This window comes from Ceratotherium simum, chromosome 38 (genome assembly GCF_057802395.1).
Source record: "Ceratotherium simum simum isolate JZ-2026a chromosome 38, ASM5780239v1, whole genome shotgun sequence".
Lineage (NCBI taxonomy): Eukaryota > Metazoa > Chordata > Mammalia > Perissodactyla > Rhinocerotidae > Ceratotherium > Ceratotherium simum.
In genome coordinates, this window is record NC_141937.1 from 3486920 (window position 1) to 3511911 (window position 24992).

Genomic DNA, 24992 nt, shown 5'->3' on the forward strand with positions numbered 1-24992 from the left:
CCAGTCCTACCTCCAGATGACAGCACAGCCTGGACAATGCCTTAGTTGCAACCTTCTGAGACCCTAAGCAGAAGACTTGGCTAATCTGTTCCTAGACTTCTAACTCACAGAAACTGTGAGATCATAAATGTGTGTTGTTTTAAGCTGCTACAGCTGTGGTAATTTATTATACAGCAATAGATAATTAATGCATGAAATTTATTCTGTTAACATGAGTAAAGAGTGTGATGCCAATACATAGTAAAGATTTTAATGGCTACGTGATTATTGGTTTGCATCATTATTTTTATTAATCTGAGCATATGTTTAAAATATTTATAGCCTGGGGGCCGGCCTGGTGGGGCAGTGGTTAAGTGCGCGTGCTCCTCTTTGACAGCCCAGAGTTTGCAGGTTCGGATCCCGGGGGGGCGCACTGATGCACCGCTTATCAAGCCATGCTGTGGCGGCGTCCCATATAAAGTAGAGGAAGATGGGCACAGATGTTAGCCCAGGGCCAATCTTCCTCAGCAAAAAGAGGAGAATTGGCATCTGTTGTTAGCTCAGGGCTGGTCTTCCTCACAAAAAAAATTTATAGCCCAGGGACCGGCCCAGTGGAGTAATGGTTGAGTTTGCGCGTTCTACTTCCGAGGCCTGGGGTTCGCCAGCTCGGATCCTGAGCCTGGACGTACTCACTGGTCATCAAACCATGCTGAGGCAGCGTCCCATATAGAAGAGCTATGACTCTACAACTATGATACACAACTATGTACCAGGGCTTTGGGGAGAAAAAAGAAAAAAAGAGGAAGATTGGCAACAGATGTTAGCCCAGGGCCAATCTTTCTCAAAAAAATAAATAAATAAAATAAATAAATAAAAATTAAAATATTTATAGCCCAGATCATTTATGAAATAGATAAATGTTAAGATTTTAAAACAATTTTGCACATAGTAGTAATTTTTCTATATATTTTAGCCCTCAAGTTTTAGTTGATACAATTTAGTAGATAAAAATTAAAGACTCATGCAGTGCAAAAAGATTACTTAACATGCATTGATCTCCCACTGTTTACCAGACAGCTCCAGGCACTTCACAGACAGGATCTTATCCTCAGAGCAGCCTGAGAGGAAGGTATTATCACTAAGTCTAGTGATAACAGCTGAAAAACTGAGGGTTGGAGAATTTAAGTAACTTACCCAAAGGAAAGAGCTTAGATATGGGCTCAAGTTAGATTGACCCCCAAACTTAGGTCCATTCCATACATTATGCTGTTTATTTTTTAAGTTTTAAAACTTTAGAGAGGTAGAAGATCCCCTCCTTTATTCATCAATTTACTTTTACCAATATATGTTTAAAATGAGAATCTAAATATTTTTAAATTTTCATAATTATGTCAAACCCATGAAATAGTGGAAATGCAAGCACTTTCCTTTGTTTTTTCAGCAAATACTTCTGTGTCTTTTATTAAATATTATACAAATACAAAATAAATCATTTTAATTTTGTTAGTTCTTAGCCACATTATTTCTTTTTATTATTTCCATAACGATTTGCATCACAAAGAATACTGCATTTTATATTTATGCTGGATATGAATGAGCTTCAATTAGTGTTTACTGAGAACATCCCAGATGTTGTTAAAGTATCATTTTCAAAAAGTTAAAAATATAGTTCCCACACAAATAAAAAATGAACATGTAGAAAAGATCAATGAAACAAAGAGTTTGTTCTTTGAAAAGACAAACAATTGACACACCTTTAGCTAGACTCACCAAGAAAAAGAGAGGACTCAAACCAATAAGATCAGAAATGATAGAGGAGATGTTACAACTGATACCAAAGAAATACAAAGGACCATAAAAGACTACTATGAACAATTATACACCAACAAATTGGACAACCTAGAAGAAATGGAAAATTTCTGGAAGCATACAACCTACCAAGACTGAATCATGACGAAACAGAAAATCTGAATAGACCGATTATGAGTAGGGAGTTTGGATCCGTAATCAAAAACCTCTCAACAAACAAAAGTCTAGAACCAGACGGCTTTACTGGTGAATTCTACCAAACATTCAAAGAAGAATTAAAACCAATCCTTCTCAAACTCTTCCAAAAAATAAAGAGGAGGGAACTCTTCCAAACTCATTTTATGAGGCCAGAATTACCTTGAGACCAAAACCAGAGAAGGATGCCACAAGAAAAGAAAATTTCAGGCCAGTATCCCTGATGAACATAGATGCAAAAGTCTTTAGCAAAATATTAGCAAACCGAATACAACAGTACATTAAAAGGATCATATACCATAATCAAGTGGGATTTACTCCAGGAATACAAGAATGGTTCATTATCCACAAATCAGTCAATGTGATACACCACACTAACAAAATGAAGGCTAAAAATCATATGATTATCTTAATAGATGCAGGAAAAGCATTTGACAAAATTCAACATCCATTTATGATGAAAACTCAACAAAAGCAGGTATAGAGGGACTGTACCTCAACATAATAAAGACCATGTATGACAAGCCCACAGCTAACATCATACTTAATAGTAAAAAACTGAAAGCTTTTCCTCCAAGATCAGGAAGAAGACAAAGATGCCCACTCTCACCACTTTTATTCAACACAGTATTGGAAGTTCTTGCCAGAGCAATTAGGCAAGAAAAAGAAATAAAAGGCATCTAAATTGGAAAAGAAGAAGTAAAACTGTCACTATTTGCAGATGACATGATATTATATATAGAAAACCCTAAAGACTCCACCAAAAAACTGTTAGAACTAACCAACAAATGCAGTAAAGTTGCAGGATATAAAATCAACATATGAAAATCTGTTGCCTTTGTATACACTAATAATGAACTATTAGAAAGAGAAATTAAGAAAAAATCCCACTTACAATTGCATCAAAAAGAATAAAATACCTAGGAATAAATTTAACCAAGGAGGTAAAGACCTATATATTGAAAACCACAAGACATTAATGAAAGAAATTGAAGAAGACACAAATAAATGGAAAGATATTCTGTGCTCACGGATTGGAAGAATTAACATTCTTAAAATGTCCATACTACCCAAAGCAATCTACAGATTCAATGCAATCCCTATCAAAATTCCAATGGCATTTTTCATAGAAATAGAACAAACCATCCTAAAATTTGTAAAGAACCATAGAAGACCCGAATAGCCAAAGCAATTTTGAGAAAGAAGAACAAAGCTGGAGGCATCACACTCCCTGATTTCAAACTCTAGTACAAAGCTGTAGTAATTTAACCAGTATGGTATTGGCATAAAAAATAGACACATAGATCAATGGAATAGAATAGAGAGCCCAGAAATAAACCCATACATTTATGGTCAATTAATTTTCAACAAAGGAGCCAAGAATGTACAATGGGGAAAGGACAGTCTCTTCAACAAATGATGTTGGGAAAACTGGACAGCCACATGCAAAAGAATGAAACTGGACCACTGTCTTACACTATACACAAAAATTAATTCAAAATGAATTAAAGACTTGAATGTAAGACCTGAAACCATAAAACTTCTGGAAGAAAACATAGGTGGTAAGCTCCTTGACATAGGTCTTGGCAATGATTTTCTGAATCTGACACCAAAAGCAAAAATAAACAAGTGGGACTACATCAAACTAACAAGCTTTTGCACAGCAAAAGGAAACCATCAACAAAAAGAAAAGGTAACCTACTTAATGGGAGAAAATATTTGCAAATCATGTATCTGAAAAAGGGCTAATATCTAAAATATATAAAGAACTCATATGACTCAATAGCAAAAAAACAAAAATTCCTATTGAAAAATGGGCAGAAGATCTTTTCCAAAGAAGACATACAGATGGCCAATGGGTACATGAAAAGATGCTCAACACCACTAATCATCAGGGAAATGCAAATCAAAACCACAGATATAATCTTACACATGTCAGAATGGCTATTATCAAAAAGACAAGAAATAAGAAGTGTTGGCAAGGATGTGGAGACAAGGGAACCCTGTGCACTGTTGGTGGGAATGTAAATTGGTGCAGTCACTATGGAAAACAGTACAGAAGTTCCTCAAAAAATTAAAAATAGAACTACCATTTGATCCAGCAATTCCACTTCTGGGTATTATCTGAAGAAAATGAAAACTAACTCAAAAAGATACATGCACCCCCATGTTCATTGCAGCATTACTTACAATAGCCAAGATATGGAAACAACCTAAGTGTCCATCAATGGATGACAGGAGAAAGAAATTGTGGTATACACACACACACACACACACACACACACAAACAAATGAAATATTATTTAGCCATAAAAAAGAATGAAATCTTGCCATTTCCAATAACATGGATAAACCTCGAGGACATTATGCTAAGTAAAATAAGTCAGACAGAGAAAGACAAGTATCATGTGATTTCTCTTATATGTGGAATTGTGAAAAAACAACAAAAAGCCAAGCTCATAGATACAGAGAACAGGTTGGTGGTTGCCAAAGGCAGGGGTGGGGGGTGGGAGAAATGGGTAAACTTTATTTTTAGTGAAAAAAAAAAAGCATGTATCAAAGATTCAATCTAATTAATAAGAGGATAAGGGGATAAGTAAGATGTTAAGATTGAGTCAAAAGAGAATTTTAGGTATGAAGATTTATATAGTGGCCAGTCGGAGAAATGCTGAAATGAATTTGCTATTAGATATAAAACTGGTTAGTGTCCTAGAAGACAATAAACCATAACCTTTGTTATTATCCTTTTCCACTGGACAGAAATCTGCATCTCTATTGGGTGGAAATCTACAACTCAATATGTAACTTCATTAAATCTTTAACTTGAATCAATAGTAAACAGTGAGTCCAACCAAATATATCCATTAAATAACCCATGGGCAGGCTTTGAAACAATGTTCATATCTGACACTGAAAAGAAATGCTATCTACCTTTTTAATTTTTTCCAAGTTTTGGATAATTTGTCATAGTCTAAGAATATCTTTAAGACAATTTTATATTTATAGATTTCTTTCTGGGTTCATATGGGAAATATTCCCCCAAAATATTGATTTGAAAGAAAAGGTCAAAATTTTATCATCAAGTCTGGTATATATGGTATGTAGACACTATAATTTTTGGCTATTGAGGGTTAAAATTCCTCACAGTAATTAAATCCTCATTGCCACAATGGTTCCATGACTGGAAGGTCCCTCTCAGTGAACTGGAGGAATACTAAGGTATAAAATCAGGAGTCGGGGGGTGGGGGGGCACCACGAGGGTCTGGTGCTGCACATTTTGGGAAATCAATGCAAGTGAGTTATTAAGAAAATAGGAAAATCTTCTAGGAAACTCAAGATTTGCGTAAGGAAAATTCTTGCTGGATGCCTCCATTCTTCTGATAGGTGCCGTGCTCACTCACAACGAAATAGAGACATCTTTCTATACATCTAAAGAAAGAAAGAAAAGAGACAGCAGAGGGTTGCAAATCTTTTTCTAGGGTGGTGGTTATTCAATTTGGGACAAGGCTTATTCAAACATAATTAATAACAGAAGTGGGTAGAAGTGGTTTTTGTTGGCTTGCGGGTGGAGTGGGATGGAAGAGAGGACAGTTGCTTTTTATTTTAAGCCCTTCCGAAAAGTTTGATTTTTTTAAAACCATGCACATATATTAATGTAGTATTTTAAAACAAAGTTATTAAGAAATTTAAAATATTAGATTCAGAAGAGACTGAAGGGGCCATCTGATCCAATTCGTTTTATAGAGTAGTTTTAGTGTCAGGACCAAAAATGTTGTCTTAGAACTAAAAATAATATATAAAGGGAACTTATCACATATAAAGAAATAACTCTCAAGTCTTAGGTAATACTTAGCAAACACTTGGTTGGCCAAGCATCTAATGTAGACGTTATGAAATTTACCCTCAACCACTTTGCCACCTACTTTCTAAAATGTTTAAGATAAACAAGCTTAAAAGGCACGGTTCTGTTGGAAGTTCCTTTGCATAATTCTCTAACTTCATAAGCCCATCTCTGTGTGTGGTCCGGGGCTGAACCTGGGGAGGGAGGAACCCGCGGGGTTCCCAATGCCCCAGCGACCGGGAGGGGACGCGGCGAGGTTTTACTGGGATGGACCGGGCTGACCGCCGGGTGTCGCTGCTGTAAGGACCTCGACCAACGTGGAGGCTGCAGGCTGGACATCCGCGGAGGATGCTCGGGGACTGCGGGCGAGAGCGCCACCCGCCCGATCTACCCAACCGGAGGAAGGGCTGTCTCTCCAAAAATTAAAGCTAGCTAAAAGCCATCTTAAATAATTCACCAGAGAAGTGAAAGTAAGGTCATTAACCTTTGCTTGACAAACCACTGCTACTTGGAAAAAATTTTTAAAGAATGGTTTAAAATTTAAGGGACCACAAAGGAATATCTGATTATTTAAAATGGTTGATTTTTACGAGAAACTGTTTCAAAAGGCTCCTTGGACAGTGGTTCGACACTCACACCTTCGTGTTCGCACACGCCTAGTCGGGCCCTTTACCTTGGAGTTGGTGGTGTCCCCCACCCCCAGGCTGTGGTGTCCCTTCGCGGCCTGGGAGGACGTGAGAATGTGCGAGATCACAGAATCTCCGTTTTCTTTTCTGGAGTGCTCTTATTGGGGCTGACAGTAATTGCGGCTTCTAATGGCCCAACTTGAAGGGGAACGGAGACCACAGCAGGTTTACAGCCTGCCAGCGGGGCTCCGGGCCGAGCCGCCGATTCCTCGGCGGGCGGGGCGCGCGGCGGGCGGCGGGTCCCCGCTGCGCGCTCATTAGCGCCCACTCTCCTTAATGGCTTCCTGTGGCTGGATGTTTACTTGTCATTTGTTTTCGCCTTTGTTTCCCAGCTACTGAACTGCAGGCTGACCGCGACTTTTATTTCCTTCTTGGCAGCGCGTTCCTGGAGCTGGACAGGCGCCCCGGCGCACCGCCCTGCGCCCCGCGTGCACCCTGCGCTCCGGCTCCTACCGGCTAGGACACAGGACGGGGCTGGCACAGGGCTGAGAACCCCCTGCACAGGCGTTGCTGCCGCTGCAGTATTCTGTGTGTCCTGTCTCCAATGCACTTCATTGTCAGAACGACTCAGGAATTGGGGGGCCCAGGCCCCCAGCTTGCGCGGTGCAAACCTTTGCCCTGGAGCCCCTCTGCCCAGAATTAGGTGGGAGCCATGTCGGCTCCCATCAGCCCCTCGGGGACACGCGATATACTGGGAGCTGGACAGGAGGGAGACCCAAACACCAGGCCTCCAAACCCCGTACACTTCCTGGGGGGCCGCCTTCTGTGCCATAGCGTGGCCGAGTGATGAATCTCATAGCAGACCTCCATCTCATTTTAATGTTAGTCTGTTCTGAGCAGAGTCCCGACAACAGCCGGGGTGAATGAAAGCGCTTCCCGCAGAGGGAGGGAGGGACCTACCTGGAGGGGCCACCGCCGTGGGTATCTGAGGGATTCCATGGTCTCCACATAAAGCGACGTCCCTTAAATGAGGACTTGCTCTAGAAATTAAACTGAAAAAATGGTCTCCCTCGTGCTGATGTAAGCTACATTTGCATCATCCAAAAAACATCCCCCCATCTTTTTAGAGCCCTGAGCTTCCAATTTTATTCTTCTTGAATTAAACATGGAACATTCCACCCTCAAGTTATAAATCCCTGGGGGAGTTAGTGAGTTCCTGGCGGGGGGGGGGGTGTCACTGTTTTAAAGAAGCTACTCTCTTATGTCTAGTTATACTTCCTAAAGCAGGCCTTATCACTTGGACGGGTACCCCCCAGTTTCTGAGATGAGATGATATTTAAAAGAGGTGAGAAATCGTCTTTTACTAAACTGGCAAAGACATCATTTATTATCACAAGCAGCATATTCCTATGTGACAATTGGTTTACAGTGTATGGTAATTCTAGCGTCTCCATGTCAAAGGGAGATAAAATTAGAAATTGAATTTTAAGGGAAAGGTATCTTTATCTACTTCCTCTCGTTGTCCTCAAACCTGTTCTTCCCTTTCTTCCTCCCTAATGCCGTCCTTCTCTCCTCCACCATCCTCTCCCAAAGAACTCCTTTTATATTAACTCCTGACTACTACTACCTAGGATAAAAAAAAGAAGAAAGAGAGAAAAACAGTCTACCTCCCTTCAAACTGTTCCCTTTAATCATTAAATATAAATGAACCTCTAGAATTTAGGGACAGAGAGTTTCAAAAGTGTCACTTTTTTTGTTTCAATTACTGTTGAAAATAACCCTTTCCCAATTAGATAGCTGCAAGTTATCCGGAGGTTATTCTCTGATGCTTAGAAATGGGATTTTAAATTTCTAGTCATCTGCTGATTTCTAATTTGCCAATAAAAATGTCACTCTGAAATATATATACTATTCTCTTTGAAAATAAGATTATAGGGTTGCAAAATGAGTTCACCAAATGTGGAATCTTGAAGAACATGAGCGACTATGAGGAGTTCTGGAAGCTGATTCAGGAGGAAGATTGTGGAACAGAAATCAAACAAAAGCTCCAGAACACAAAATCTAAAAGTTTGTATTTTTCCTGTTTTTTTTCTTCTGGATTTTGATGAATACTTTCACTTTTTAGCAATTAGTTCTGAGAAGTATTGATCTAATCTGCCCTACAGTTAGGTTAATATAACAGAGAGCTGTTTTTTAAAGATTTTTAAACTGTATTTTTAAGATTATTGATTTTTAATATCATTTTTAAATAAAATGAGCACTGTAAAATAGTGCTTATATGTTTGATATTTTCCTTTCGTGTACTAACATCAGTGACAGCAATAATCATCAAGAACCACAGTTCAGAGTGAGAAAAAACTACACACTTTCCCTCAGTGCGTTGCCTGGGCTGCCTGTCTCACCAAAGTGAAGAAATTCATTTCGGTAAATGTTGAGCATTCACTTCTCGCTAAGAACTGTGCACAAATACATGCGATAAGTAGCTTGGAGGATGAAAAACCAGTGTTCCCAGAAAGTATTCGAGGTTTGAGAACATCGGATTTTAAAGTAGGGCTGCCAGGAATTTTCTAAGTTAAATTTACTTTATCAAGTCATATGACAAGTAATAACATCACTCATTGGGTTTCTCTTTTTTTTTTTTTTTATAATTTTATTTATTTATTTATTTTCCCCCAAAGCCCCAGTAGATTGTTGTATGTCATAGTTGCACATCCTTCTAGTTGCTGTATGTGGGACGTGGCCTCAGCATGGCTGGAGAAGTGGTGCGTCGGTGCGCGCCCGGGATCTGAACCCGGGCCACCAGCAGCGAAGCGCGCTCACTTAACTGCCAAGCCACGGGGCCGGCCCACTTATTGGGTTTCATCTCAACAGTATCATTTACACTTATGAAGTACAATTTTTAAATGGGTAGGATATATCAATATTTTGAAATGAATGAAACTCATGCCAAAACCATTGGGTGTCTTGGGGTGCTTTCAGATAAATTGGTTGGTTCAAGTGACCCACATGAGAACCTCATGGAGTTTGGGAGATGGATGCTACTTTCTCTGAAGTCGGTTGTATTCTATGATGAAGTCCTCTTGGATTCTTGCATAAATATTTATTAAATGTTCACTGTGCCAGGCGCTGGTCTAGGCAATGTTGGTACGTGGTGAACAGGACAGGCTAATAGTCGCACCTTTTTCTTTGGGCCAAATGCTGAGGCAAAGTATTCTTAGGTGAGCATCGTCTTTTTTAACTATGCATTCACATTCATATCCTGCAGGAATATTCTAGGCTGTCTTCTCTAACCTACCTTCTGGGTTTTACAGGCAATATTATCTTTTACATTACCCCATATATTGTTATGTGCTATTACCATAAAAATATCTAAAGAAAGTTTGTTCAAACTTGCAAATTTCTTAGGTAGTTTGTGCATTTAATCCATTTAACATGAAAAGTTAACTTTCAGAGAAGATTTAAACATTGTTAGTAGAGTGGCTTTTTTTTTTGGAATGAAAAAATTGAAGTGCAAATTTTGGGGTGGTGTGTTGGAGCAAAAGGGCCCCTTGCTTTTTCATGTGCACAGAACTCCTGAAGGGAGGTAATGGTGTGCCGAAGCCTGCTGGGAAAGAAAGCTCCTCTACGGAGAACTGGTGGAAGGGGGCCAGGCCTCTCTGGTGTAAGGAAGGAGTGAGGGGTGCAGTCTGGAGCTGCTCACTGTGGAATGTGTGGCTGATGCATGGTTGCTCTGAACTACCCATTTATGTATGTAAACAGGACTTAAATCCTGGGAACTCACAGACTGTGGATCTTTTTGAATGGACACGGAAAGCTGGAACATCTGAACAAAAGTTTTAGACTAGAGATGGAAGGTAGAACAAAAGAACTTTTCTCACTATTGAGACCATATATGTGCGAAGGGGAAATAAGAAAGTTCTGTTGTCAGTTCAGGAGAGTATCTGTCTTCAAAACATTTCTCTCCACCGTTAATGGGTGTTTTGTGTTTTATAATAGCCCAGTGTGATGGAAGTGTCCTAATTACCAGTGGAAATCTCCATCATCATTTGGTAATCACAGATCTGTTACAGTTGCGAGACTAAAGTGTCTGATAAGAAGGACTTTTGAATATTCACAAAAGAAAAGTAGCACCATTTTCTAGAAAATACAGGACTTTGATCCAAATAGGTGTCTATGAATGTTTTTACTATAATTTTGGAATATTTAAATGGTATATATAAAATGTGTTTTTTGTCTCTACCAAAATAAATTTAGTTTTTCTCAGAATTTTAAGAATTAAACCATGTTGATATAATTTTTGACTTTTATACGATGATAGATAACAAATCTACCAGCATTTGTGTATACAAATAATATTATTAAATACCAAAATACCAGAATAAATCTTGCATAGTTGAAAGGACTGTAAATTTCCAGTTTTATGCCAAAAGGAAGAATTTATTATTCAAATGTTAAGCTTGATCTTAAATATTAAGCAGTATATCTCAATGTGAATTCATATTCTTTTCTATTTATAGGGTAATGAAAATTTATAATATCAAATGCTACATTCCATTACCACATGAGCACTTTGGTCCTTGGTAACTCTAAAACATCTCTTCCCAGTGTCTGCTCCTAGACCCTGGCCTGCGGCTGTGCCTTGGAGAAGAAAAACTGGGCTGTTGGTCAAAGCTGATCAGAGTAAAGAGGCGAGATTTCTCACATTGATGAAAAATGTGTTTCCTAACATGATATTTTAATTCCCATTAGGGAATATTTTTTGCATGCAACTATGTTCCGAGCTTCTTAATTACTTACAATTAAAATATTCATTTCAGTAAAGTGATTTGTGTGATAAGCATTTTAAAATTCTTATTGTATGCAAAGTAATGTTTTGCATCATCTAGATAGTTTCATTTGGATGATATAAAAGAAGACACTCATGATTCTTGTCTCCAAAGAAGCATATATAGAATATAAAGAGAATATACTGTGTGGGGGAGATAAAAAATACACTTAAAATGAGTCAAGAAGATAACAAAATCACCAAATAGAAACACAAGTTTGGAGACAAAGAAAATAAATTATTCTTGTTCTTTATTAAATAAAATCAGAGTGAAAATGAACTAAGAATTTTTCCTATAGAAAGCAGGTCTGAAAGGATTTGCTTTTCTAGAAAGGAGGGGGCTTTTCCCCGTGTGTCTCTGGGCTTCTGAGCTAGTTTTAGCTGGTGTGGTCTCTGTAAGTGGCCGGCTCTGCTACTATTGGACCGGGGAATGGATTTCTTCTGATAGGATATGTGCTTTCCATCTTTCTGCCTTTTGCTATTCTGCACGTCTCCATTCCCTCCTCAAGTGGCATTTTAACTGTTATTCTAAAGCTAAGGAAACATTTTCATCATTGCACGATTTGGAAATCAAAGATAGAAAGATCTAGGATAAAATGAAGATATCATGAAATGATCTAGGGTAGAATGTAGATATGATTAAATGTCTTTTAATACCTGCACTTTACAGGTTAGATTTCAAAATTAAGATAATTTTTTCGCCTTGGTTCATAGTGTTGGATTTTTATTTGCATAGTCACACGTGGTAGCAGCGATCGAGGGATGAGCTCAGGCTTGGAGGAAGAAAATCTGGATCTGGCCCGTCATCTCGTTCCTTGCCAGGGGAATTGAGCAAGTCCTCAACTCCCTGAGTTCATCGAGAAACTGGTGATGATAATGCCTATTTTATGAAGTTATTATGAGAGGAACTTATTTGAAAGTGCCTGGCACAAATTCGTTTAAAGATAAAAGTGAAGAGTGTATGCTGTTTAAATATGTTTTGTTTTGTTGTGTATGGTTTTATCAAATTCTTTTTCTTAACAACATGCCATGTTGCATCCTGAACTTTTTCTTCACCAGAAAATTGTCTGGGCGCATAAGGTAACCAAAGCTGTTTGGAGGGGGGCAGGCTACTTTTGTTTGTCCTCTTCTCCCTGGGGTGTCCGGGCCAGGACACAGTTCACTGTGTCCTCCTAGATGAGCCAGGATGGCTGGGCCTTCGCACCTGAGTGCAAGGAGCACATCATTCTGAATCTGCTGGGCAGGGCAGTATTTTTGGGGCCACTCTGTCAGATGGCTGGAGATGGCTGCAAGTTTAATTTGCAGCGAATGTTTGTCTACGTACTGCATTCTCTGGAGAGCAGACAAAATGGTCCCATGACTGTAGACTCAGAAGTTCCATTTAACACTTTGCAAGCAAGATCAGTCTTACAATATTGAGCTAGGAAAGGTGGTTTTCTCAAATCGTGTTAGCAGTGTGGAGCTTTGGAGAATAAAATCACCATCCACCTGAAAGTAAGGCTTTATGGTCTCTGCAGAAATTGAGGAAATTAAAAGTGTGTTTGATGTGAATGATTTCTGGTCGCTCCTCTGTATTCAGAGAAGAACCGAAAGCAGTTTCTTTGTCCGTACAGACGAGCATGTGTGCGCAAGTATTACACCGGAAATAGAGGGAAAGACGTGCATGTGTGCACAAGTATTACACCGGAAAGAGAGGGAAAGACGAGCATGTGTGCACAAGTATTACACCGGAAAGAGAGGGAAAGACTTTGGTAGACGACGTACAAGAGTTTGTGGAGGTTTCAAGACAAGGATGAAAATGTAGTCCCATTTTAAAAAGAAAGCTGGTCTGGATACTAAGGCTCTAGAAACTTCCACCCAGGAGAGACTCAAACAGGCTTACGTGAGCCTGGGAAGACAAATCTAAGGGGCGTGGAAGTGGCCTCAGACACTTGGGGTTTTCATGCAGATTTCATATGTTTCATATTCTAATAAACATACTTCATCTGTATTTCATATTTATCCTAACCAGAACTAGGACCAATGGGAAGAAGTTACAAAGGGGTGAATTTTAGTTCAATATGAGGGGGATTTTTTTTAGTGACTGAAGGTGTATCTTCGGTCCAGGCTGACCTTTGGTAACTTGGAGGTGTGTAAGCCTTAACTGGACACTACTCCTTCTCCCTTTCGCCTTCCCCCATCCAACCCCCCGACTAGGGATTTCTGTTTTGAGAAGGAGGTTCACCTAGGTGGATGCTAATGTTCCTTTCAATTCAAAGTGTATAATCATCTAAATACAGAGAAGAGACAACTAGAAAAATTAAAACACACAATGTGAGAAGAAACACACTACACAGAAAACCCCCTATTCAGAAGACTGTTTGAGTAGATCCATGAATTCATAAACTGGAAACCACGGTACAGATGTAAGTGCTTGTTCATGTGTAATGCTGCCATTAGAGATCTCCATTTTATTGCTTTTTTAGGGAATGTTAACATTATTTTATATATAAACAAACCACAGCCAAATTTAAATGTTATTTTACAGGCATCAATCTGTAATATTTACAGTGCAATGGGAAAAGGCTTCAGAGAATGAACTAAAAATAAAAAGTGTCCTACATAAAATATTATAATTAGGAGAAAAATAGTTCTTATACTAAGGCAATAAGATATAGGCTAAGCAAATGACTAAAATGATAACACTGCATATTTATTTACTCTGATATTTCAAGCATTGTGCATGGATTATCCCAATTAATTCTCACACAAACCCTGTGAAATGATATACCTACTATTTTTTAGAAGCTCATTTTGCAAATGAGGGGGTAGAAACTTAGGACAATCAATAACTCACTTGCCCTGGGGTAACAAGTTAGCACAGCACAGACCTTGTGTCCAAACCCAGCCTGTCTCTGAGGCCCATAAACCTAGCCACACTGTTGCACCACCTGCATAGAGTTGAACACAAAATTTCTTAATAGGTACAACAAATGCACAGAGAAGAAGCCTTTCCTTGTGAGTAGTGACATTAGTCCACCAATTCCAATGTCATTTTTACTTAGTAAAATGATGTAAAGTACATTATAAGAAAACTACAGACCAATGTGTCTCATGAACGTAGATACAAAAATCTTCAGCAAAATGTTAGCAAATCAAATTCAAGAAAGTATAAAAAGAATTATACAATATGACCCAGTGGGATTTATCCCAGGTATGCAATGCTGATTCAACATTTGAAAATCAGTTGATGTAATCCATCACATCAACAGACTAAAAAAGAAAAATCACATGTTCATATCAGTAGATGCAGAAAAGGCATTTGACAAAAGCCAGCACCCATTCGTGATAAACACTCTCAGTAAAATAGGAGTAGAAGAGAACTTTCTCAATTTGATAAAGACTATTTATGAAAACCTAGAGCTAACATCATACTTAATGGTGAGAAACTTGAAGCTTTCCCACTAAGATTGGGTACAAGGCAAGGATGTCCCCTCTCACCACTTCTTTTCAACATTGTACTGGAATTCTTTGCTAATGCAATTAGACAAGAAAACGAAATAAGAGGTATACTGATGGGGAAGGAAGACATAAAACTGTCTTTGTTTGCAGATGACGTGATTGTCTATGTAAAAAATTTGAAAGAATTGACAAAAATGACCCTGGAATTAATCAGCAATCATAGCAAGGTTGCAGGATACAAGGTTAGTATACAAAAGTTGATTGCTTTCCTATACATCAACAATGAAAAAGTGGAATTTGAAACTAAAAACAAAATACTATTTACACTAGCACCCCCAAAAATAAAATACTTAGGTATAAATCTAAGAAAATATGTACAAAGTCTATATAAGGAAAACTACAAAGCTCTAATAAAGGAAATCAAAGAACTAAATTCATGGAGAGATGTTCCATGTTCACGGATAAGAAGACTCAATATTGTCAAGATGTCAGTTCTTCCTAACTTGATCTACAGATTCAATGCAATCTTAGGTTATTTTGTGAATATCAATAATTGATCCTAAAGTTTATATGGAGAGATAAAAGACCCAGAATAGCCAACACAATATTGACGGAGAAGAGCAAAGTTGGAGGGCTGACACTATCGACTTCAAGACTTCGTATAAAGCTGCAGTAATCAAGACAGCATGGTTTTGGTGAAAGAATAGACAAACAGATGAATGGAACAGAATAAAAAGCCCAGAAATACACCTCATAAATGTAGTCAATTGATCTTTGACAAAGGTCAAAGGCAATACGATGGAGCAAAGATAGTCTTTTCAACAAATGGTGCTGAAATAACCAGACATTCTCATGCAAAAAAATGAACCTAGACACAGACCTTACACCCTTCACAAAAATTAACTCAAAATGGATCACAGACCTAAATGTAAAATACAAAACTATAAAACTCCTAGAAGATAACATAAGAGAAAACCTAGATGACCTTGGGTATAGCAACGGGTTTTTAGATACAACACCAAAGGCAAAAACCATGAAAGAAATAATTGATGAGCTGGTCTTCAAAAAATTAAAAACTTCTGTTCTCTGAAATACAATGTCAAGAGAATTAGAAGACAAGCCGCAAGACTGGGAGAATATATTCGCCAAAGACACATATGACAAAGGACTGTTATCCAAAATACACAAAGAACCCATAAAACTCAAAAATAAGAAAACAACCCAGTTAAAAAATGGGCCAAAGACCTTAACAGAAGATATATAGATATCAAATAAGCATATGAAAAGATGCTCCACATCATATGTCAACAAGAAAATGCAAATTAAAACAACAATGAGATACCACTACACACCTATTAGAACGGCCAGAATCCAGAACACTGACACCAGCAAATGCTGGCAAGAATGTGGAGCAAGAACAGTATTGCAAAATGGTGCATCCACTTTAGAAGACAGCGTGGCGGTTTCTTGTAAGACTGCACATTCTCTTACAATATAATCCAGCAATCAAGCTCCTTGTTATTTACCCAAAGCTGCTGAAAACTTACATCCACACAAAAACCTGCACATGGATGTTTATAGCAGCCTCATTCATAATTGCCAAAACTTGGAAGCAACCAAGATGTCCTTCAGTAGGTGAATGGATAAAGAAACTGTGGTGCACCCAAACTATGAAATATTATTTAGCACTAAAAAGAAATGAGCTATAAAGTCATGATAAGACATGGAGGGACCTTAAATGCATCTTACTAAGTGAAAGAAGCCAATCTGATAAGGCTACATACTGTATGATTGCAACTATATGACATTCTGGAAAAGGCAAAACAATGGAGACAGTAAAAAGATCAGTGGTTGCTGGAGGAGGAGGTGAGGTGGAGGGATGAATAGATGGAGCATAGAGGATTTTTAGGACAGTGAAAATATTCTGTGCGATATTATAATGTTGAATATATATCATTATACATTTGTCTAAACCTGTAGAATATACAACACCAAGAATGAACCGTAAGGTAAACTATGGACTTCTGTCAATGTAGATTCATCCTTGGTAACCAATGTACCACTCTGGTGAATGAGGTTGATCATGGGGGAGGCTACGGGAAATCTCTGTGCCTTCTCCTCAATTTTGTTGTGAACCTAAACTGCTTTAAAAAAATAAAATCTTTAATCAAAACAAGGCTAACTATAAACAATAGAACACAACATTTATGTGTATACTGAAAATAAAATGGCTTCTTTCTCAATTTTCCAATTAAACACAATGGTATGAAGTGACTCAATTCTGAAAGTCCCTCCCTGATGATTGCTGTCTGCTACGTGGAAGTGTTTTCAGCAGAAACCTTTCTGTAGAAGGACCCTTCAGGTGAATTTGGAACCTGGTTTCCACCCCAGGGGGTCGGAGCAGCTCGCACCATGCTGTGAGAAAGCCTCCTGGCCTTTTATCTGGGCCTCGGGTCTCTGCCGGCCTCCGAGCTCCTGTTTGGCTTGCCGGCATTAAGGCAAACATATCCTGGGCTCGAAGTTGTTATTAAAGAGCTGACCAAGGAGGAGATTGTTGGCAGAGAGGCGAGAAAAAAATAAAAGTGAAATGAGGCAAGACGCTTTTCAACATGAAAAGAAGTGCCACTTGAAATTAAATCCAAAATGAATTTCAGGTGATCGCTCTAACCGTTTGTCAACAGAAAGGACAAATAAGTGTCAACAACAGAGAAAATTAAAGGAAAACAGAAAATACCAGTGAAACGTGGCCAGCCAGTCATAGATTCGTGCATATATCTGTGGACTCCAGTGTGTCCAGTTTTACAATTTTTGCCTGCGTACTTTCACATTTTCTTCCTAAAACCATGTTGCACAAGACCGCGGTTTCTGTCAGAGATGCAACTCAAGTGGACGTGTCGCTGTGGCCACTGGTGTGAGGTGCTGGGTAAAATGTAACCAATAAACCTTGCATCCACTTAATTACCTGAACTTCAGAAATCCTGGAAAGAACGCCCTTGAAATGATGAAACCAGGTCACGTGGCTTGTGAGCAACTCAGACCCACGTGGCTGTAGGTCCCATCTCAGCAGCCACATGTCGCCTCCCAGAAACTCAGACACACCACAGTCCTTAGTGGCACTTTCCTCAGAGAATGTGGGATTCGGTCGTCCACAAAAACATAAAGGTCTATCCACGGTGGGAACTGCCCCCTTGACAGTCAAACTTTGGGCTGCTGGTTGAATTATATTGGGAGAGCACTTTTGATTGATGCCTAAATATTTTATTATCACCTTATTGATTTTTCTGTATTACCACATAATTCTATTCATAGATCTTGCCTTTCACAGATGGAACAATCATACTTTCCACTGTTTGGGAGCCACTGTGAAGGTCTAAGATGAGGTTGTTTGTCATTTTGCTATAAATTGAGCCCCTTTTCACCAGCTCCTTGGCACCTGTGTCTCAACACCCCGCCCTTGACTAGAGCCGGTAGACTCGCTTGACGAGGCAGTGATATAACAGCACTTATGTGCACACATGTGGGAGTATGAGCAAATTTGGGCTTTCTTAAGTGTGTTGGGATAGATTCTGCACCATTTTCAGACAACAGTCCATCCAATCTCATACCATACCCTGTATCGCTGGTTTGCCAGGAGCAGTCCATACCAGCCCAGCATGCCTGGGAACGTCTTAGAAATGCAGATTCCCAGGCCCACAGGAGACCTGCTGAATCAGAAACTCTGCATGGGGCCCAGCAGTCTGTTTTTCACAAGCTGCCCTCTGCCCTGGGTAATTCTGATTCAGGCTTCGGTTTGAGAACCAGGGCCCTTGGCAGTAACCCAGCTGAGGTGTGTAACTGTCCCATTTAATTGTTAGGAAGGCTCTACTTTTGGATTTGCTAATGATTGACTGCCTGACTTTAAGTAATGAACAGCAGGGCTTGTTTCTGAAAGTGATTCTTTGCTATTTTGCACACCAGCCTGGCTGGTGGGGGGCACTCCCCATCCTCTCCTCAGTGCCCTTTTCTCCTCTTGCTACAGATGTTGACGGCAGAACAGTTACAGCCCAATCAGCTGTCAGGTGATCTGGAATCTGAGGTGTTTCTTCACTGGTGAGAGTGGATTTGCCCTGTCCGGGCACCTGGTGACCAATGGCACACAGTTGTGAGAAATTCATTTGCGATTAAGCTGTTCTACTCGGTGCTAAAGCTAACCCTGACTCCACTGGCCCCGAATCTCAGCCTGTGGGCTGCAGGAGTGAACCTGCTAAGGAGCATCTCCTACCGACCCAAAGTGAGGAAGATGAGAAGGGAGACTTATCTTGTGGTGTGAACAAGTGTTTGTGTGAATCACCCATTCAACACGTGCTAGAGCACAGGCCCTGGGCCCACTGAGCACAGGGCAGTGACCAAAACTGGTCCCCAGAGGAGTTTCAGTGTGCTTCCAAATCGGATTAATTGCACACAACCTGAATCCCCGGTAGGCCTTTTACTTTAGTCTTAAATCCCATTATTGATAATAACAACTGCTGATGTCCGAAGAGCACCCGTGCACTTCACAGAGCAAGTCCGTGGTGCTTATAGGACACAGTTGGCTCTGTGGTTGTTCCTGGATGCTTGTTCCACTGGTCAGTTAACTGAAACCCATCTTCTCACCCTCCACGGCATGAGATTCAGAACCCGCACACCTCAGGCTCTGAATAAATGCTATTGCAGGCGATGAGAGGAGAGTTAGGAGGAGGAAAGAAAGGAGAAGAGAAAAGGATTGAGACGGAAAATAAAGAACATTTTTATCCTCTTGTGAACCATATTAGAGAAGAGATTTCTTAAAAGGGAATTTGTAGGGGGCTCTGGGGACCACCAAGGTGGCTCTGGGAAGGACACAGCATGCCAGATAATTTTACAGACTGCTAGTCTTCAAGGAGCCAGATTTGAACTTCAGTTTTCCAACTCTTAATCAAGAAGAGCTCCTTTCGGGTATCTAGTAACCAGAAGGAAGCTGGACACGCAGTCGACGCCCAGTGAGGATTCGCTGGATGACTGACTCATGGGGAAAACCAGAGGCATCGCAGAGCTGATTCCTCAACGAGGCAGGTGGGGCTCCAACTGGGTTCCCTGGAAACGAGCGTCTTGGTTGTGGGACCAGGGCTTTGTGGGGAGACACAGGGAAGGGGTCTGAGCAGCAGTGTTGGCCCATTGGGATGAGTCTCCTTTCTTCTGACCACTCCTACTTGGACCTCAGCCCACCTGGTGCCCCCAGCGAGCTAGGGCGGTTCTCCCTGGAGGAATGTCCAGGACGAAGTGAACTAGGGCTTGATGACTGTCTACAGATTGAAGTCGCCATGATGCTGCCCTCACAGGTTCTCCCTGACGGCTCCTCTCCCCTTCAGTGCTGCGTCCTCTTTGAGAGCAAATAAACAGAACCTGCTGCTTGAGAAGAAGAGACCTGAGCCATTGTCCAGCTTTTAGCAAGAAACCGCCATCAACGTTCATCTCCAAGAACCTGCTTGATGACTCTGGAAGAGTCTCAAATAATGAGCTTTCCTTGCTGCCTGCCTTTTGTGGTCTCAGCACTAGTATGTGGAGCTGTAAGGAATTCCTATTTACCTGTGCGTTCTCAGGTGACAGGTGACTCCTGACGGCTCTGCTCACCTCCAGCACCGGCTCACTTTCGCTTCTGAGTGCAAGAACCTCCCGCACGGCCACTCTCAGGAGCAATTTGCCTTGTAGCTCTAAGACCATGCACCTGCTGATGTAGAATTTGGACATTTGTGCTGCTGCTTTTGAGGAAGAATGAGCTGTCAAGTGGTGAGGTCAACTTTGTCATCGACTTGTCTTTTTTTGTCACACCTCACATACGATCTGTCAGCAATTGTGTTGGCCCATCTTTCGGGATACAGCCAGAGGAAGCCACAGATAAGTTCTGCCTATATCTGAACTCTGTATAAATGGAATCATACTGCAATACCTCTCTCTCCAGAATCTGACCACGTCTCACCGTCTGTGAATTTCTGACTACCCAGGTCCAGCCAGGCTTGCTTCTGGTCAAAGTCATTGTTCTTTCTGCCCCTTAGCTCCAACACACTCCCATGTAGGCTAGTCTTAACACAAGAGCCAGAGGAATCCCTGAACAATGTTTCAGTCATCTGTGGCTGTGTAACAAAGTGCCCTGGAGCTTAGTGGCTTCAAACAACAGCTCTGTATTATTTCTGAGGGTTGGTGGGGCTCAGGTGGAGGATTCTTTTGCTGGTCTCCCTAAGGCTCAGTCCTGTGGCTGTGTCAGCTGTGAGCTGGCCTGACTCTAGTACATCAGAGATGGCTTCAGATCTCTTCTCTCTCCCATCTCTGTCTGTCTCTCTGTCTGTCTCTCTCTCTCTCTTTCTCCTTCTCTCTCTGTCTCTCTCTTTCTGTGTCCCCCTCTCTCTGTGTCTCTCACTCTGATTCTCTCTGTCTGTCTATCTCTGTTTCTCTCTCCCTCCCTGTCTCTTTCTCTCTCTCTTGCTCTCTGTTTCTGTCTCTGTCTCTCTGTTTCTCTCTCTCTCCGTCTTTATCCCTCTCTTTCTGTTTCTCTCTCTTTCTTTGGCAGCGTAGCCATGTTTCCTAAATGGTGCCTGTCTTCTAAAAAAGAGGAAGCAGAAACTGAGTGTCCTCTTAAGGCCTGGGTTTGGAAGTCCCAGAATTTCACTCTTGTCACATTCTGTGAATCGAAGCCTGTCACGGGGCTGCCCAGGTGCAAGGGGAGAGGAAATCCATCTCAGCGCTTGCTGGGAGCAGCCTCGTGTCCACATGAAGATGGAGGAGTTGGGCTGCCTTTGGAGACTAGCTCCCGTAGCCGTGAGCCTGCTCCTGCGAGCTCCCACCAAAACCCTCAGACGGCTTCATGTGCTGTAACAGCCAACATCCTTACCTGCTATAGCCTACAGGTAGTCTGTATTTGTCTGTCTGTCTGTCTCCCTTCACTTGAATGCAAGTTCCCTGTGGGCAGGCATTTCTATCCATTTGTTCGCTGTGATCCTCAATGCCCAGCGCAGTGCTGTGCTGGGGGCATAGGAAGAACTCAACAATTATTTGTTGAATGAGTAGAGAGAAAATATATATGTGCACATTTAGGTAAACCCATACATATGTTTTTATCTAATTGCCAGATTGTATTTTATAAGCATGCCCTGCAGGATACTGTATAAGACAGTGCCTCATGACTGTTCGTGGTTGTGCAGTATACGAGACAGAAAATACTGTCCTGAATCTGTCTGAGTTGAGGTTTGGGCCTTGAAGTAAAGGTATGACACTGCTGAGAGCCTAGTGTGACCAAAGGTGGGTGTCCCTCACACTGCCCAATGCGGTGCCCCAGAACCTAGTCTCGGCCAGTCTGAACAAGACAGCAGATGCCACACCTGTGCAGTCAGCCACGTTGAACAAGGGAAACAATGTGGCAGGGCCGGGGTTGCTGAGACAATACTGCGAGGGGCTCATGTTGGGCTTGTTCCGTCACAGGATTTATCAGAGAAGTTTCTCTATTCCTGTTAAACTAGTGTTAACGTTAAAATGATGACTATCGTCTTCCCCAGTATTTTGTTAATTTATGAATTCTTGTTAAGTGAATCTTGTTTTTTCTTCCATTTTTTCTGGTTGGTTAACAAAAATGGTCCAGTTTTAAGAGTGCTGTAAAATATATTAAAATAATATAGCCATAAAATATTTTTAGCTCCTGGATGGATCTCCAGTGTTGAATTCTTTCCTTTAATTGCCTTTGTTTTGGAGTTGTGACAAATTAGCCACCAAGAACATGAGTTTAGTCTGTTTACACAGTATAATAGATCACAAATATCAGGTTCTAATTCTAGAAGCTTGGTCCATGGCACTTTGTTCAACAATAGGGCCCTTAAATTTGGAGGGGTTCCTTAATTTTTACACTATAAGAAAGATGTCTGCTAACGTTTTCAGTAAGAATGGAATAAAAAACAAGTCTAGAATAGCAGTCATAAGAAATTCTTCATGTTTCTAAAACATCAAGGGTATATCAGAAACGTGTGAGAAGATTCCTTTAGAAGACCATTATCTGGCCATTCTTTACTTTTTATTTTTCACTTCTTTTACATTTTCATTTTTATTTATCTTTCACAATTTTCACAATTTTGAAGCCTTTTAGAGTTCAGCAGTAAAGCTTCTGTCACTCCACGCGGTTACATCACACACTCGTTTTTAGTAGATAATGTTGAATTCTTCATTTTCCTTAAAGGTAAATGGAAACAATATTTGTTATTGATCTATCAGGAATAATAAAACTTTTCGAACTTCAAAAATGAGAAGACAAAACAATTACCATTATATCAAATATAGATTTATTTGACTTAACTAGTTTTAATGAATCTGAAATAGCAAAAGTTAATTCAACTTTTCTAATTATGCCTGCTTTTTCTTGACAGTCTGTCTGTCCATCTTTATTTTGACCAGAAAGCTGTTCTGAAGCATATCTAGATATTCTGAGAAGCAACAAATAATACAGATTGTGGATACTTAGTGCTGTGTTTTATAAATATTGGCGATCACTAATATTTACATAAAAGGAAATTTTCAAGATCCAAAGATAACTTTCCTCTAAAAATGATACAAAATAACAGTACAGTTTGGGCATCTTATGTGTAAGCGTTTGTTATATGCTGACAATCTGGACAAATATAAAGATTATATTTATCCAAATGGGAAAAGGTTACATAAATTACTAAATATATATGTAATAATTTGTTTTTAATTCCAGAAATATTGAAATGCATGATATGATCTCCAAATAAGAGGTGTTTTATTTTTGTGAAATGCTTTTGTGCAATGAGGCATCTCTTCATTGGGAAGAGATGTGTCTGGAATTGAGCATTTAATGCTGTTTTTTACGGACCCAGATATCTTCCCCAGAATCAATCGCCTGTCTGCCCCAAACACAAGAAGAATCTCAGCAGCTCCCTCACAGGGTGAGTGATGTAAGAATCTTCTGTGTGGCCTTGAAATCGTAATGTTATTTATCAACTTGGTAATTAAACCAGGACAGAGTGTGGTGAAGAATGGTCTTCCTTCCCAAGATATTAATTGTAGAATCTCTAAGTTTGTGTGTGTGTATGTGTGTGTGATGAGATTGTATTTGTGGAAGCCATTTCTCCATGAAGATGAAATTGGTTTTTATTGACGTCTTTCCTAGTAGTGGGGATATTGTTCTATATGTGAGGGTGTGTCTCTCTAAAGATCACATACTTGCTTCTAAACTTGATCAAATATCATCCATCCATCTACCCATCCATCTATCTATTAAAACAAACACACACTTATTTGAGTGTGCACCAAAATAGATTTTGTGAGAGATAAAGAGATGAAACAACTTCTCAAATGACTAACATTTTGATAAATTTTTAGCATCTATTGTACTGCAACTTGATTTTGGTTTTAGAAGTAGTGGTAATTTTTAATTGTGATATATATGTGCAATTTGATTTTGCTGGGATTTTTTTCTTAAAAATAATTCCAGTGTTAGAAAGTCTCTAAAGGGATCAGAAATAACAGCTTTTGAGAAAATTGCAATGAAAATACATGCTCTCTCCTTATTTTCTCCCTGATTGACTACTAGCAATTCAGTGTCTCTATTTTTCTTTCATTTACATAGGCATATTTCAATCTGCACTTAATACTCACCCTAAACATTCTTCACTAAATGCAGAAGGAATGGTTTAGAATTATCTTTGCCAAGATGTTGTAAGAGGTAAAAAAATACAGTACTCTTTCTGGAGCTCCTATAACTAGAATTTTAAAGAAATTTTCATAGTTCCAAGATTCCTAAGGGTTTGGGCAGCACCCTAAAAATAGACAGGAGGGTGTGTAAGGGAGTGGCCCTTTCCCTGTTTTTCTTTCGATTTCAACAGGCAAATCATTGGCTCCTTTTCACATTGGAAATAAAGTGTGGAATGCATCTGACTGGCTTTTACAAGGCAGCGGTGATGTTTGCACTAAAAATAAAATTCCCTGGGCAGAGATCGGCTCACTGCCCTTCCAGGACGCAGTGTGAATGTTGAGAGAGAGGCTCCCGCTGCCCAGATGCCCAGAGCCCGCGGGCCGATTCCTGGGTGCTCAGACCATAAACAGCCTTCAAGGCATTTAGAAAATCTGCACTTTGTGGGTGTTGGTGGAACGCTCCCAGCTCTTCACCGGCCATCTGTCCTCGCGTCTGAGTCTCCCTTTGAACATTTGCCTGGCTTGTAAATTCGTCCATTTATTTCACTTTGGGTTTTGAGGTGATGCCATTTTGCCAAATGCACTT

General features: G+C 40.0%; 1 protein-coding gene across 1 annotated transcript in view; it reads left to right on the forward strand.

Moving 5' to 3' along the window:
* The window catches only part of LOC147912234 (uncharacterized), an 86446-nt gene that overhangs the window by 28760 nt on the left and 32694 nt on the right, over positions 1-24992 (forward strand). The window contains exons 5-9 of the mRNA XM_087424957.1: positions 6485-6558; positions 6889-6965; positions 8378-8517; positions 18949-18986; positions 23590-23658. Coding sequence (XP_087281083.1) covers positions 6485-6558; positions 6889-6965; positions 8378-8517; positions 18949-18986; positions 23590-23658 — 398 coding nt within the window. The remainder of the gene's footprint in view (positions 1-6484; positions 6559-6888; positions 6966-8377; positions 8518-18948; positions 18987-23589; positions 23659-24992) is intronic.